Raw genomic sequence first — 15,592 nt, 5'->3', positions numbered from 1 at the left:
ATACACTCACACAGACACAAAGATGTGTGTGCACGTGTGTGTATATATTTATATATAGGCACAGAGGTACTTGTTAAAAGTTCCACTTTGTTTCACTGCAGTGTCAGTGAATTACTCACATTGAATTACTCACATCTTGGCATTTCTCAATGGGAGAGGCTTGAGTGTCAAGGACTGGGGGTGTTGGCCCAGGCCAATTCATCAGCTTTTGGTGACAGTCCTCTGAGTCTTGATAGTTTGCAAGCTCTGAGTGGCATCCCATTTTGAGGGACATGCTGGTACAGTCTCCTGTGGTCTGGTAGAACTCAAAGGGCCTCAGACAGGACCACTGTCTGTAAGGTCATCAAGGTCTGTAAGGGCTGGCATTTTTTTCATTAGTCCATTTCCATCCTGACTGTAACCCAAGCTGATAATTACTGAAATTATTCAAAAGCCCAGATTCACTGGAGTTATGATTCAGGTGGGTAATGTTCCAAGGGTATTAGGGAGTGACTGATTATTTCTCATTGCCCTCCTTGGTCAGATAGAACGTGTCCCTGATATAAGCAGTGCCACTCCACCTTAGCTGCGCAGAGGTTCCTGGTATGGTCAAGAGACATTTCTCTGCCCAACTCATTACACAAAAGCCAAGGCCTAATGACAATTATTGAAACTGTAGGACAGGCTTGAGGAGGTAGAGCAGATCCCAGGGGGTAGGGAATTCACCACCACAGAAGCCCTGTACTGAGACTGCAGAGGACTGCCATCCTTTTGGGCTCCTTTTCTTGTAGAAAGTCTGGCTTTTCTAACTCTCTATATTATATAATCTTACTGGCACAATATAACAGCAAGAATAAACATTTAGTAGGTAATATAAAACTTGGACAACAAAGTCCTGTCTCTGCAGAATCAATGGAAAAAGCTTAACCTTATCAATGGGGTCACTTGGTGTGTTTGTACTGTCTGCAGAATATGATGGCTGTCTCAAGGTGAGCTAACCTGCATGTTCAGAGGACTAGGCTGAGAATGTTAAAGGAAAGCTTCATCAGGCCTGATGTAGTCATGGTCCAGATAGTTTCTGAACCACCTCATGTGAAGACTGTGTCATGCCATACTCTGCAGATAAGGCTCACAGTGACCATTCACTGGCTGCAGTGAGACAAGTCTCAGTTCAGAGCTCTGCTAGAGGACACAGAGCAACCCTGTGTAAAGAGGATTAGGAAGTAATTTTCCATGAAGACAGTAATTTTCCATCCACTACTGACCCTTGTTAGCAAAGAGCTGATCAAGTGGAATATGGGGCCAAATTGTTCCCGTGTGCCTAATGAAGGGGGCTGTGCCCTGGGCCCTGGTGCATATCCGAGAGGTCTTAGATTCATAGATTTATTGAATCATAGAATGGTTTGTCTTGGTAAGGACCTTTAAAGATCGCTTAGTCCAATACTCCTGCCAGGAGCAGGGACACTCTTCAATATATCAGTTTGCTCAAAGCCCCATTTTGAACACTTCGAGGATGGGGCATCCACAGCTTCACTGGGCAACCTGTTCTAGGGTCCCAGCAGCCTCACCATAAGAAATTTCTCCCTTATTTCTCCCTCATCTAAACCTCTCCTTTTTCAGTTTAAAATCATTACCCCTTGTCTTGTGGCTACTGGCACTGGTAATAATTGTCTTTTTCACAAGTCCCCTTTGTATATTGAAAGACCACAATAAGGTAGTCTCTCACCCTGCAGCCTTCTGTTTTCCAGGCTGAACAGCTTCATTTATTCCAGTAGAGCCATTTGGCCTTGTGTTGCTTAATATCCACCCTTCCTGCCACCGTGTATATAGTTGTGGCAGTTGCTAAGCATGTGAGGGATGAGGAAATGCTAAAATAGCAATGCCATTTCAAACAATAGAAATTAAATAAAAAATAGTAGTGCTTATAGCATAGTATGGGACTACTTGCTATTTTTATCCTGATCATGCTTTTGTGCTGCTGCTCCTTGTACATGCATTTGTACATCACCCAGTTTCACAGTTAAATTAAAAAGGATGAAGAACAACAGACACATTTAAAGGGATTTGGAGTTACAGATTGCAGAGCTAACAAACCCTTCAGATCTGCAGTGCGGTAATTTGTACTGTATTATGGCACACTGGGTTTCAAAGCAATTCATACTCATTAGCAGAGAAAGTTAAATGTTTGTTTCAGCCTGATTATGAAGAAAATGTGTAATTTCAGCACCTAGTAGGTGTATTACTTGCCTTTGTTAGAGACTATCCTGTTTTACACTTGGTACATACTAATCCTTTTCAGGTTTTATCAAAATAGAAATCACAATTATAATTTTCATTCTCCCCCTTATAAACTGGATGTTAAAGGGAAGAAATTCTGGGGGATATAACCTGATCTGATACCTGATCCTTTATTGTTTAGGATTTTGGCTAAATACATGAATAAATGCCAATTTAGTTACTAATTCCTCTAACACTAGTGAAAGCATAACTATCAGTAACTCCACAGTAACAACACTGCCAGGATTTCCCTGTTTCACTTTGTTACAAATCTATTCACATTACTGCTGAAAGTGATGTTTTTAAAAATAATATAATTTAAACAAGATAAAACAGCTGCTGCCACCTCTCCCCACCCCTCATCAGAATCCCATTCTGCCAGTTAAAGTGCTGTCCCAGGAGACAGTCTCTGGTGACTGTGCTAGCACTGACAATTATCTTGGTCTTCACACAGCAGAAAGCCTTCTAATGGCTTAGAAAAGTGTCAGTATATTAGCTTCCCATTTTCAGGAAGTATTTTAACAAGTCAATATTGGGGCTGTTTTGAAATTGATTTCTTTCAAAATCACAACAGAATAAATCACTTTCTGCAAATGCCAGGAAAGCACATGAGTCTGTGCCTACTGTAAAACTAAAACCTGATATTTTAGCTAAAATGAATTGAGCAGTCACCTGTTCTTTTTTCCTCTTGCTCTCAAGAAAAAGTTAAAAACTAAAAATGTAGCAAACTAGCATGGCCTTTAAAACTAGAGAGATTTAGTGTTTGTACTCCAAAATGAAAGGTTCAGGGTAACTAAGCAAGAATCAGCTATGTAACAGACAGCACTCTGGCTAGAATGGGAATAGTGTAGAAATACTTAAAAGAAATTAGAGTGTCCTTTCCCAGTAGAGTAGTTAGGATTGCATTTTACCACACAACATGTCCTTTTAGTTCTAGATTTAGTGATGAAATTCCTCTCATTTAGGGATCTTTGTCCAGCTATGATGTGCAGCAGTATACAGAATTTCTCCCTGTTGGAAAAAGGGAACAAGGGGAAGCTATGTGAGGGTGCATCAGAGGGTGGCACATGAAGGGAGAACATTCATGAGCCATTCCAAGCAGGTGTCTTGAGCCCAGACCTGTTCTTGTGTCTCCTAAAAGTGACTCCTTTTCATGCAGTATGGGCACGCCTCTCCTTCTTGGGGTCATACAGGTGACTCAGAGTATGCAGGGAGAGAAAGGAGAATGTGTGAAGCTCATGTTTACCCTGCTTAGTCAAGTCTGACATCAACATGTTTTCCTCTGGATCTTAAAAGAGGGTCTTGGTAACTCAGACCTGTTTTTGAGTCACTGGGAAATGGCCTCTTGGCACTCTGCATTGACTATTCCCAGGGTAACTTGAGAGTTCCTGAGCACCTTCCAAAGGCACTCCTGTAACATATTCCTGTTTCAAATCAAACCAGATTTATCAGAAGCATCTCAATCTGTGCATTTTTTTTTTCACTAAAAGGCTTGTATATATTTTTTTTCAGAACTGAGAAGAAATATATAAGCAGATACTGGAAAGAAGTGAAAGTTGGAGACTTTGTGCAGCTTCGCTGTAATGAAATTATACCTGCCGACATATTGCTGCTCTCCTCAAGTGATCCTGATGGGCTGTGCCACATAGAAACAGCCAACCTGGATGGTGAAACTAACTTAAAACAAAGACAGGTGGTGAGGAGGTTCTTAGAGCTGGTAAGTCTCCATTCCTAACTCACATTTAAGGTAACAATTTCTTTCAAGAAAGTAGCTGGTTACCAATATGCTCCACACCAGCTAAATCTGCTTGATCTTATAGCGCTGATGAGCTACTGTTATGGTTGTCATTAAAATGCTAGCACTTGCCAACAACTGACCTCATCATAGTATCAGAAGTTTTACCATCATTTTTCCCTGAATCTGAATGGGAATTATTTGGGGCAATTGTGCGTGGTTGGAAAATGTTGGAGGATTTTAATGGCTCCTATTGTAGCTTGATTCTTGAAAACACATTTTAACTGCCCAAGGAGAAGATACTTAAATATAAACATGTATTTTTCCTGCCTGCAAACCAGATCAGTTTCAATTAGGAATTTGCCTCAAACTCTGTGTTGGAGAATATCCCTCCAGCACTCGGAGCATTAAAGCTTGTAAGATTTAAAGGGACAGCAGGCATTCGTTCTGGAGGTATCTGTGCTCAAAAGCTGTTTTACTGCTCTCTCACTGTGCTTATCTCTCCCCAACAGCACTATTTTGAAACAAAACATAATCCAGATCAGTTACTGACAGCAGAATTAGAGGAAATTACCTGAAGTTTTACTTGCTTTAATGATCGTATTGAAATAGTATTTATTTGTATGCCCTCCTCTCCCATCCCTCTTGCGAACTAAGTCCAGCTTCCTGTATTTGTCAGGAAAAAAAAATATTTTTTAGAACTCAGCTACATTGATTCTCCTAGTAGCACTTCTAATTTGAGGGATTTTGCAAACAATGGGAGCTGTTGCCCTTACCACTGTCATCAAAGGTAACTACAGAAGCCTGTGGTTGTATTAAGAAAGATCAACATTAATGAAGTTATTATCCAACAAACAGGATGAAAGTCAATGTGCCCTCCAAATAATTGTTTATGGTAGGTAGACCTTTTCTCTAAATAGCTTGTAGAAATGTGAGATAAGGACTTGTTTAATGATCAGTGATTTCCACACAAAATTTAGACATGACACGGCACCTACCACTGTGGCAACAAGCTCAATCAGCTACAGGCCAAATGTTTCAAAGACTCTTATTGTTTCAAAGTTAATTGAATTGCTGCTCAAACCTCCCATCCTGTTCCTGCTGAGAGGAAATCTCTCCCATTGGATAGAGCTTCAGGGAGGTGCTCAGATGAGGTATCAGTTTTCTGCTAATGCAGACTTCTTACGTTACTTCAGGTACATTTTGTGGGACAAAAACTGTAGATTTCATTTAGGTACCTGAACACAGGTGTATTTTTGCATTTGTGGATACAATTATAAGCTAAGGCCACATTCCAGCTCTGTCTCAAAGGGAAGGCACCAGCTCCTCCACTCATCTACAGCAGATGGTTGGGTTTCTGCGACCTGAGACCACTGGACACACATCAATAGGTGATGGTAAACATGGTGAAAGGAATCAATATGTCCAACTACAAATTATCAGAAAACTGGCTTTGAAGACCCTTGCTGCCCAAAGGAGTTCCTTATACTGTCTTGGGATCCCCAGCTCCATGGCAGCAGAGTATTGATTCAGTATTCCTGGAAGCTGTCAGGCTGAGAGGACACCTGCCAGCCCTACAGACTGCCCTGCTCCTGTGAGCTGTGGCACCTAGATGTGTGCCTGAACCCATCAGTTGTGGAGTTAATTCTGTGTCTTCAACCAGAGATCCCATGCATGCATTAACACAGCAGGTAAACCAGGGGGGAGTACCCCAGCAGCATTATCTTTGGCATGCTCAATGAGGTTTAAATTGCTGATCAAAACCAGGCAGCTAAAGACTTCAGCTCTGAAGTTTGTACAGTTTGGCAAGACCTGCAGCCTTTAGGCTGTTGTGTGGAAGTGAGTGGCCATTTCCTCCTCAAACAGGTTAAAGATTATCAAAGACTGAATTGGGCCTCATTGAGGAAGAAGGCTGAGGAAACAGTTCCTGCCTAGGGAAGCATAGCTAGCTCTATGTGCCAAGCACATCACAGTGTATGTGGCATGGCTAACTCAGCATACCCTGCTTTACTGAGGAAGTTATTTGCCTTGTAGATACTTGCAGTCAGCTTTGTAGACACCTAGCACACCTTGGATCTCCAACCCATCCTCCTTCCATATCTTAGTTCTTTGTATCATAAGATGATTATGGAACTTTTCTATTTCAGAAGTGGGCTCAGAAAAATGTGGATAAATATTTTTTAAAAATAAATTTTAGATCACAAGGTGCCAAGCTACAGTAGCTGTGAGGTCCATAGTAAATTGTCAGGGGTTAAACTGAGGTCAGTGACAAAAAGCTCATTCATTCCAATGAAAACAGGACTGGTCCTCAAGGAGGCAAGTATTGAAAGAGAACTTGTAAGAAAACCACATGTGATTACCTCCCCTCTCTTAAAATAGCTGAGAAAGCAGGAAATATCCAAGCCTGGGTTCCTACATCAACTAAGTTGTAGGCAAAGTGCACAGTTGCAAGTAAGAAGTCTTCAGCAGCTGCAGCATCACAGAATCTCTCTGTAACAGCACTCCATACATTATCCAGCAGAATACTTGCCATCCTCATTAAAATCCTGGCCAAAACCTCTCTAAGCATACTGTTAATTTAATTCATGCAGCAGCATTAGCTTTCACACTCCATACTAGTAAGGATAGGCTCTTACTGATTCTTGAAGGTATTGCCTTGCTGAAAGACACTCAGCAGTGGGATGGAGGGAGGTGCTTGGAAAATGTTGGATGAATAGTAGGAGGACAGCCAAGTAGCGTGGAATAAGAAGGTGATGCCTGTCTGTTGGGCTGAAGTTCACTTCCTCTCTGGATATGTCTTAAGTTGTCACAACTGGAGAGAACTTAGTGCTAGGTCTCATAAAATACTTCGGATGACCAAAATTTTCTTGCACCTAATGCTAACCCATCCTTTTGCCAAGCCTCAGAGAAGCTTATTCCCAAGTCTCTTACAAGACCTGCATCCCAACCTGTTCATGCATTGGCTGAGAATTTTTTTTATTTTTGTATTAACACTCTGCTCAGAAGAACAACTCTCACTTATGTTTATAGCTGGTTCTGTGTCATTCTGCAGCCCTGTTGTTCAAGCAGGAAAACAAACAAATAAATTATGTAGTCATGACCCTCTCTTTCCCACACTGCTAAACACTTTCCCCACCTCCCTTACAGAATGACATGCCTTGTCATGTGGCTTATCACAGGACAAAAACCAGATTTTTGGGAAGCTTCTTTTCAAAGTATCAGCTGTTAACAGCTGTCTTTGAATAATGTCTCTGTATCAGTATCTCAAGTTTTTAAAAGAAACTTTTACAAAGGTTGACTTGTCTGTGCTTCATATATGAGCTAACTGATAACTTTGGAGCACATGCCTGTGAAGCAGGTCAATGAAGGATAGCTATTTCTATACCTGTCATTCAGCTGGGCATGGGAATGGAGTGGGGGTGGCAGCAGGAACTGTTGTTTTAAGCTAATGCTGTGCTTTCTTGACTCTGTTCCTGCCTTGTGTGCACCCACACAATTTACAGCCCCGCAGGTCTGTGCTGAGCTCTCAGACAGCCTGGTTGCCAATTTGGGGTCGCTGAAGTGGCGTCTGCACTGGGCAGTCCTCTTGCAGCCACTACATTTTCTCCAAAGGCCAGCAAGGCAGCACTGTTACGTTGGGTACAACTGTCCTCTGGAAAGGCCACTGTTCCTCCAGCATCCTCTGAAGGATCTTTGTGTATTTCTTTTCAGCAGTAACAGCATATAAGGTCCATAGTCTCAGAAAGGAAAAGGCCTTACTGTTTCCCTCTTCCAAACCTTTGTTCAGAAAAGTAGCATTCTGAAACCTTTTTAGCCTGATTCTCACAGAAGCAGTAAGAAATTATAGAAGCTTTTCTCTATCCTTATCTCTGGTGCTTTGCCGGCATTATTTTACTCTAAACATATGTTCAGAAGGTCCAGGATCAGCATTTGTGGGCTTGGATTGCATCTCCCCACTTGTGAATTCCAGGAAACTATTTTCCTTTATAGTGCAAGTGACCATAAATACTGCTTATTTTAGTGCTGCTTTGAGTTGTCTGAGTAATTTATAGTAGACTGGGAACATACTGCTTGTTAGCTTTGCATGTTTGTTAACGAATGCAGTCTGTCAGACATAAACCTGTACTTTGTGTATGTGATTCTACACCTTATCAATGCACAAGCTGTGAGAAGAGTCACTGATACATTCCTCTGGCTTACATGTCTGAAGACACCAGTTTGAATTATACCTTGTTGTTGTAGTCTCAAAATAGACAAGAGAAAAGAAAATCACTCAGTGAGTAGATTAAAAAAAGAAAAAAAGAAAACAGGAGATTTTACAAAGGCCTTGACATTTTTTTCTCCAAGACTTTAAATACTGTGTTCTTGTTATTCTGCTACTACAGCAACAGGATGTGTTAGAAATGTTTAAAATAGCCATAGCCATACTTCTGCATGCTATGTTTTTAAAATGAACAGGATAGTGGACTGTCTTCACCCTGAAATACAGATCAGGTTCATGTGTGTAGCGTGACTCACTGGCAAGTGCAGCTAGGAGAAAGCACTGTGCTAAACCCCCTGTTTGTGGTCTAACAATGTTAGCCATGACCAGTAAACATCTCTTGGAAAAAAAAACCAAACAAACAAAACCCAAACCAACTCTTTGTATTGGTATTCTGGGTATTCTGCCCATTTCCTCCTAATTTCAAACCCCCCCTCACTGCTGCCAAGTCACAGCAGCCATTTCTGGTGCACTGGACCTAACAGGAGACACAGTAGGCAGGAGGAATCAATGTGTTTTCTGTGCTACTCTGCAAGCTGCCGTGCCACCACACCCTCTGCAGTTGCTTATGGAATGTTTTCCATCCATCTGAGACGTCATGTCAGCTGCTCTTCAGAGAGTGGATAAGCAGATACAGCTCGGGCTGCGAGAGCTCAAAACTCCCTTTCAGATTTCATAAACTTGATTTAGGATATTTTGATAGTATGAATCTAGACTCATGAAAAACATTTACATTTCCGTGCTCCACTGTTTTTACTCAGTATGCCTTTTAACAAAATCCACAAAGACTCACTGTGGATTCTGGAGCAGCTTATGGTTTATTAACCACTGCCCCTGTCCTGGATGTTTATGTGGAAAGCTTCAGTTCAGCTGAAAGCTAAGCTAAATGTAGCAGCTGCCATCCCCTGTGAGAAGGTGCATGTATCCCTGTGGGGCTGGTGGGGGGTAGGAGATGCATTTTTTTCCTTCTCATTTTCTCCTAAGAGTAGAACTTCGTTCAAAACAAACTTATTACTAGCATGATTAAACAGGTTTAGATAAGCCTTGCAAATTACTTTGTGACTGCTTATTTACTTTGTCTGAAAAGCACATCTGAATTTGGTGTCTGCCTGTTTGGGAGGTTCATTTGCATGCAGACTAGCACCAAAATAACTGATGAATCTGATTTCCTCACAAGTCAGTTTGTGAACACTTCTGGAATATGTATAAATGCAGAGCCTATGCTTACTGCCAGCATGTTTTTTCATCAGTCCCAGACTGGAAGTTGGGCTAAATTGACAGATCCAGCTTTTATTCCAGCCTTTCCTGGTCCTGCACTGTGCTGGAAATACATTGGCTACAGCTGGATTTAGAGAAACAGTCCCACAGCTCCCTGTTTGAATCATTAAGCCATTTATATAATTTCTTTTTTTCCCTGTGAGTCCCAGGCAGAAGCTAGCCCCGAAGAGAAGATTGGTTTCTAGAAGGGCTTCACTATAAGCCTGACTTAGTGAATCCAGGCTGCTCTGTGTATGAGGTACTTTGGCAAGAGCAACTCATGCTGATTGTGTGTAAACAGCTCACAGGGCAGCCTTGGTATCTCAGTGTAGATGTTGCTTTTGCATTCAGTTTTTTTACACACTCAAAGAAAATTTTTTTAAAAAAAGAGAAAATAAAGCAATTTTCAAATGTTAGTTTAGCCTAAACTGAGCTAAGATTTCTTGTGCATCAATCTGCATTGTCTAAACTAGCCCAGTTTGAGAGAACAGTTGAAGCTAAACCATCTCAACTTCTAGGCAGAATAGTTTTCAACTTACCTGTTGATATGAGCTTCTTATCTCAAAGAGTCTGAATGAGACTTCTAAAGCAAGACAAGAGAGGTATTGCTATATTCACCCTATTAATTCTTGTCTGACTAGTACCCTCAGGCAACCATCCACCTGCAATTAGTGGGAATTGTACACTATTATAATCTAGTAGATAGGAATTAATCAGCATACTCACTGTTGTTTGACTCAGAGTTGTTTTGACTGTGAGTATTTTAATAAGCTAGAATCAGGCCACAATAACAGCAACTACCTCTCTTGCATCTTTTGGAAGTTATCCCCTGTGCAGTTCTTTTTTTGCAGTATTTTGAAAAGGTTCAGAAAGTGATGAAAATTGGCTTGAAAATTCCAGACATGCACATGTCAAAACATCAGATTAGTGCTCCATCCCATAGGTGTTGCCAAAATTAATTTTCCCAAGGGAAAAGAAAGTTTAAAAAATGAACCAAACAAGCGAAAGTAAACAATGGTTTTTGCAATGCACTACCAGAATATTAAATTAAAACCTACTGGTTTTTAGTTTTACATTTTAGCTTAAGATTTTAGAGAAAAAAGTCCTGTAAAAAGACTTGTGTTCATCTGTGCAAGATTCAAACATGTCACACCCTGAGAAAGACTTTTTTCGGAGGTAATGCCTTGAGCATTCAGTAGATTTCTTTGATAGGAGTGAATTGTTACGAAAATCTCTACACCTATATTGTTGTATCTCTTTTTGGATAGTATCTTGTTCAGAGATGACTTGTATGGAAACTGTGGACATGTCTAGTTGAAGAGGAAGCAACTGCTGTCTCTCTAACAGAGAAACAAACATATAACAGATGCGTGCAGAACGACCTGGTGCAGAAAATGACCCAAGTCGGTGCTGTGGCAAACTCTGTCTGAGCCAAACGTGCTAAAGGAAGGCTGAGAACAATTTTTCACTCCACACCTAACCATGGCACTTAAGTCAGCAGTCCCACACTGGGAGGCATGGGGAAATAAAAAAAACTTAAGAATGATGGTTCACTTCCTCCTTGGTCAGCTTTGGGCACTGCTGTCACCTCCTTCTAGTTTCCATTGCACAGGTGTCCAGGCCACAAGTTTGCATTTTGAGAGAGCATCATTAGAGAGATAAATAATTTGAATAACTGTAAGAGGAAATTTAGGCTATAGTAATCTAAGCTATAGCTGGGAGGGGGAGAGTAAATGAAGAGTCATGAGAATTTGAAGAGTGCTGAGTAGTTGACTTTTATCATTAGCATTAGATGTTTGGTTTTGTGTTTAAATGTAGGTTAAAGGGGCTAAATTGATGAATCTAAGTTTGAGTGTCATGGCTGTGAAGGACTTCTCATCCCTCGGGTAATCCTTCCAGCACTGGTGGAAGAGTGGTGAATCCATGTAAGGAAATGTATTAAAGCTCTGTAGAGGCAGGAAATTTCATTCTCTGTATCAATAACCCAGGATTTCTCCATTTTGCTGTTTCCCTGTAAAAGTATTAGAAAACAAAAGAGCATTTCAGGTCCATAGAAAAAATAAAATGCTGTACTGCTTTCCTGTTATAAAAGTTAACATTTACATTTAAAGCAAGTTAAGAAGAGATTTTCCTTTTTTTTTTTTTACTTTTCTGATATAGCCTAATTCAATTTTACTGAATAAATGTTTATTTCTAGAACTGTTTATTCCTTAGCCATTCATTGGCCTGAGAACAGGAAATACCTGGAATATATGTTCTTGGAAACGAGTTTTTGCAATGTAGCACTGAGAACTCATGATTTTAGGGCCAGGATTTTTGAGCTGGAAACATGTCATGTTACACTGGTCTCTGAAACCACAACCCCAGATGGCAGTATCGGTGGTTAGGAAGGGATGGAAAGACCTTCTTTTCCAGAGCAGAAGGGTTCTCAGTATTGAGCCATATATAACCCCAGTTACATTGGTATGGTCTCACTTTCCTTTGAGAGTACTGAGGTGGAGAAGGGGTCTGCTTTTCTGCCAGAAAAGGGAGAGGAACAGTATGAGGAACTCCTGTATTTATTTCAGCATCAAGGATGTGAACTCTCATCCCACTTCTCTTTTCTCCACCTGCTGCTAATCTCCAAGTCTTTTACGCAGTTTAGTGGTGATAACCTATGGTGGTCATTAGAAATTTGCATTGAAATGTTGCCTACATGGGAAGTGGCTGGCTGTATGTCTCAAAACTGATATTTCAATGAAACCATGAACATTTCTGTTCATTGGTTATACTTGGGTTCATACTTTCAAGCTCTGCTATGACTCTGTGATGGTCAGATACTTTCCATTACATATGTGTGCTCATGAGAGAGAGAGAGCTGTGGTTGTCCTGCAGGTATGTGACTGGACAAGATACTCTTCTCCACACAGCGCTATAATGCTTACGCTTCTACTTGGTGTTGAATTAAAAATATCAGTAGTGCATGGAGATTTATAGACAGCAGTGCTAATACCCTAATTCAACTTTCTTAATGGTACAGAAAATAGACTGGTTTACATCAAAGCAGGGAACACAGCCTTTTGGCTTCCAAGAGAAAGAGAATTTGATTAAGATGCAACATGGTTCAAAAATGCATATTAGTTGTCTTAAGCATTTTCCCCTCCTCTCATTAACTTTTCCAAGCTTCTCTACATACTGTATTTTTTGTATGATTTGATTTAAAAACAGATTGAAAGCTATACCCAAAATGGTCTCGTATACCTGTACAGCAACGTGACCTGCATGGCTGAGATCACGGGGATCTGACTTACAGGCTGCTGCAGTGTAATAGGAAAGGCTAAAAAGGACTGTCTTGATAGTAGCTGCATGGTGGGGGGTCATGTCAGCTACTAAGAAACAAAAAGCTGTCTCCAGGTACTTCATAGGAAGTTTGTGATCTGTAGGTTAGATAACTAATAATGACATGGAAGAAAAATGAAACAAACTGTTTTTTCAATTGATGTTCTCCCTGTTGGTCTTTTGTGTGACATTTGTTCTCATTGGTTGCCCTTCAACATCTCACATTTTTTGAATGCTTATAATAATGAATATATGCATAAGAATCATATAATCATGGAGTAATTTGGGTTCTAAGGGAACTTTTAAAGACCATTTAATCCAACACTCCTGTCAAAGGCAGGGACATCTTTCATTAGATCAGTGTTCTCAAAGCCGTGTTTAACTTGAATTTGAAACCTCAGTAATGGGATATCCACAGCTTCTCTAGGCAAACTGTTTCAGTATTTTACCATCCTTTTAGTAAAAAATGTATTTTTTGTCTAATCTAAATCTACTGTCAGTTTAAAAATGTTGCCCCTTGTCCTGTCACTGCAAGTCTTGGTAAAAGTCTCTCTTGGTCTTTCTTAAAAGCTGCTTTTTATTGAAAGGTCTCAGTGAGGTCTCTCTGGAGCCTCCTCCAGGCTCAACCACAACTCCCTCAACCTTTCTTCATATGAGAAGTGTTCCAGCCCTTGGATCCTTTTTGTGGCTCTTTTCTGAAACCAGACTTACCTGTTACATGTCTTACTTATACCAGAGCTGGACACAGCACTCCAGGTGGGGCCTTATGAGAGTAGTAGGGAGTAGAAGGGAAGAATCACCTCTCTCAACTTGCTGGCCACACTTTTTTGATGCAGCCCAGGATACAGCTGGCTTTCTGGGTTGCCACACAGAATTCCAGCTCATATCCAATTTTTCATCCATTGGTATTTCTAGCACTACTCCCCAGGGCCACTGTCAATCCATTCATCCCCCAGTCTGTATTGATATTGCTAATTGCCCCAACCCACATGCACATGGCCTTAGTCATGAGGTTTGTATAGACCCTTGCCTCCAGCATGCCAAACACACCACACAGCTTGGTGTCATCTGCAAACTTCTGAGAGTGCATTCAATCCCACTGTCTGTGTCACTGATGAATGGTACTGGTCCCCAGTACAAACCCTTGAGGATCACCATTTGCTGGCTTCCATCTGGACACCAAACCATTGACTATAACTCTTTGGATGTGGCCATCCAGCCAATTCCTTACCCATCTAACAGGCCAAATCAAGACAGAAGACCGTATCAAAGCAGAAGTCCAAGTAGTTGATTTCTACACAGAGGGTAAGACAGGTGGTGAGGAAAGCCTGCACAGGAGTAATAGACTCTGCTGTGCTGCTATGATCTAATTCAACAGGTCATATTCATATATATATATATATATATATATATTCATGTATGTTTGATTTCCACACTTATCTGAACAAAGCATACAAACTACTGAAGACAAGACTGTGCAGGAACTTTGTAGTCTTTGTGCTTGCCTGAAGATTGAGGCTGTCTAGAGAGCTAAAAAGGGAAGCAAACCTCAGTCCCTGCCATAACAATACATTTTCATTCCCCTCAGCTTATTTGCTAGTTTTGGAACTGACAAGACTATTGTGAGTTTCCTTTCATAAGATTCATGAAATCAGCTGGTGTCTGAAAAATAAAACGCCTTTGAATTCCTTGAGAAGGTGTTCTTCATTTTGCTAGTGGTAACTTTAACATGTTAATTGCAAAGCAGCTTCTTCAGTAGAATAGATAGCAGATGAAAATAGACCAGAGGGGAAGCTGCTAACCAAAGTGTTCTGCAGCCATCCCAACTTCCCCCCTGTTCTGTGTATGCCAACCACAGCCTGCTGGCCTCAGACTGACTGTTAATCTTCACAGCTGCACCTCCACCCTCTCCACAGAGCTAAGAGACAAAACCAGAAACAGCTGGGATTAAGTGGAGAAGGTTCACTCTGAATGCCATGTTTGCAGTAGGACAGGCATGTGATGGTAAATGTTGATAAAAAATATGAATCCAAGAGAAGACAGCGTGCCAGTGTCCAGCTTGGGGAGTTTTCTCTTGATTGTAACGCCTTCTCATCCTGGAGATGCTCATGGAAAGACTGACAAAACTGTGATAGTGCTGATATAAATGCTGCCCTGTAGTATTTGGAATAAAAGGTGTCTTTTCATTAGGACTGCTTCTTTCACTCTGTGCCCGCCCTGCAGCTGCCAGGAGCTGGAGTCTCTCAGTTCCTTAGGCGATTGCTGTATGTTACAGGTTTCCCTCACATCCTAGAGATGTTTCTTAGACATGATACTTTGTAAGGTGAAGCTGCTTTTATCCAGATTCCCTGTCTCCAGGCTGTGGTAGGGTCATCAGGCTTTGGTATGTTTAACTGCATCCCGACACTGCAGCTGCTACTGTTAGGTTTTACTGTTCACGAGAAAATTCTTGCATTACTAACCACTCTCTTTCCCGTCAGGACTCCAGTGCTTTGGGTTTTATTTGTGGAATGATGTAAGAGCAGTGCTTGGCATTTCTCTCTTCTGGGTGAAGGATCTTAGTCCTTCCCATAGCCATTTCTTCTGGCAGAACTTCATCCCACAAGAAGGCAGACTGTCCCACAGTCTGGACTAGAGCAGGAGCAGGACAAGGTATATTCAAAAGCTGACCTGAGCTGTTGTGCTAGTACTTTAAAATAACTGTGCAATGTTTTTGCCACTAATCAACGGCAGTTTTCTTCCAGCACATAAGAAATGGAGCAGAA

At 41.1% G+C, this 15,592-nt stretch overlaps 1 protein-coding gene across 1 annotated transcript in view; it reads left to right on the top strand.

The window, feature by feature from the left end:
• Positions 1-15,592, top strand: part of ATP10A (ATPase phospholipid transporting 10A (putative)) — a 110,830-nt gene that overhangs the window by 39,392 nt on the left and 55,846 nt on the right. Inside the window, exon 2 of the mRNA XM_054654992.2 lies at positions 3,769-3,973. Coding sequence (XP_054510967.2) covers positions 3,769-3,973 — 205 coding nt within the window. The remainder of the gene's footprint in view (positions 1-3,768; positions 3,974-15,592) is intronic.

Source organism: Agelaius phoeniceus, chromosome 2 (genome assembly GCF_051311805.1).
Source record: "Agelaius phoeniceus isolate bAgePho1 chromosome 2, bAgePho1.hap1, whole genome shotgun sequence".
In the NCBI taxonomy this organism is placed as follows: Eukaryota; Metazoa; Chordata; class Aves; order Passeriformes; family Icteridae; genus Agelaius; species Agelaius phoeniceus.
The sequence above is the reverse complement of the archived record's forward strand: the minus strand, read 5'-3'. Positions and strand labels throughout refer to the sequence as shown.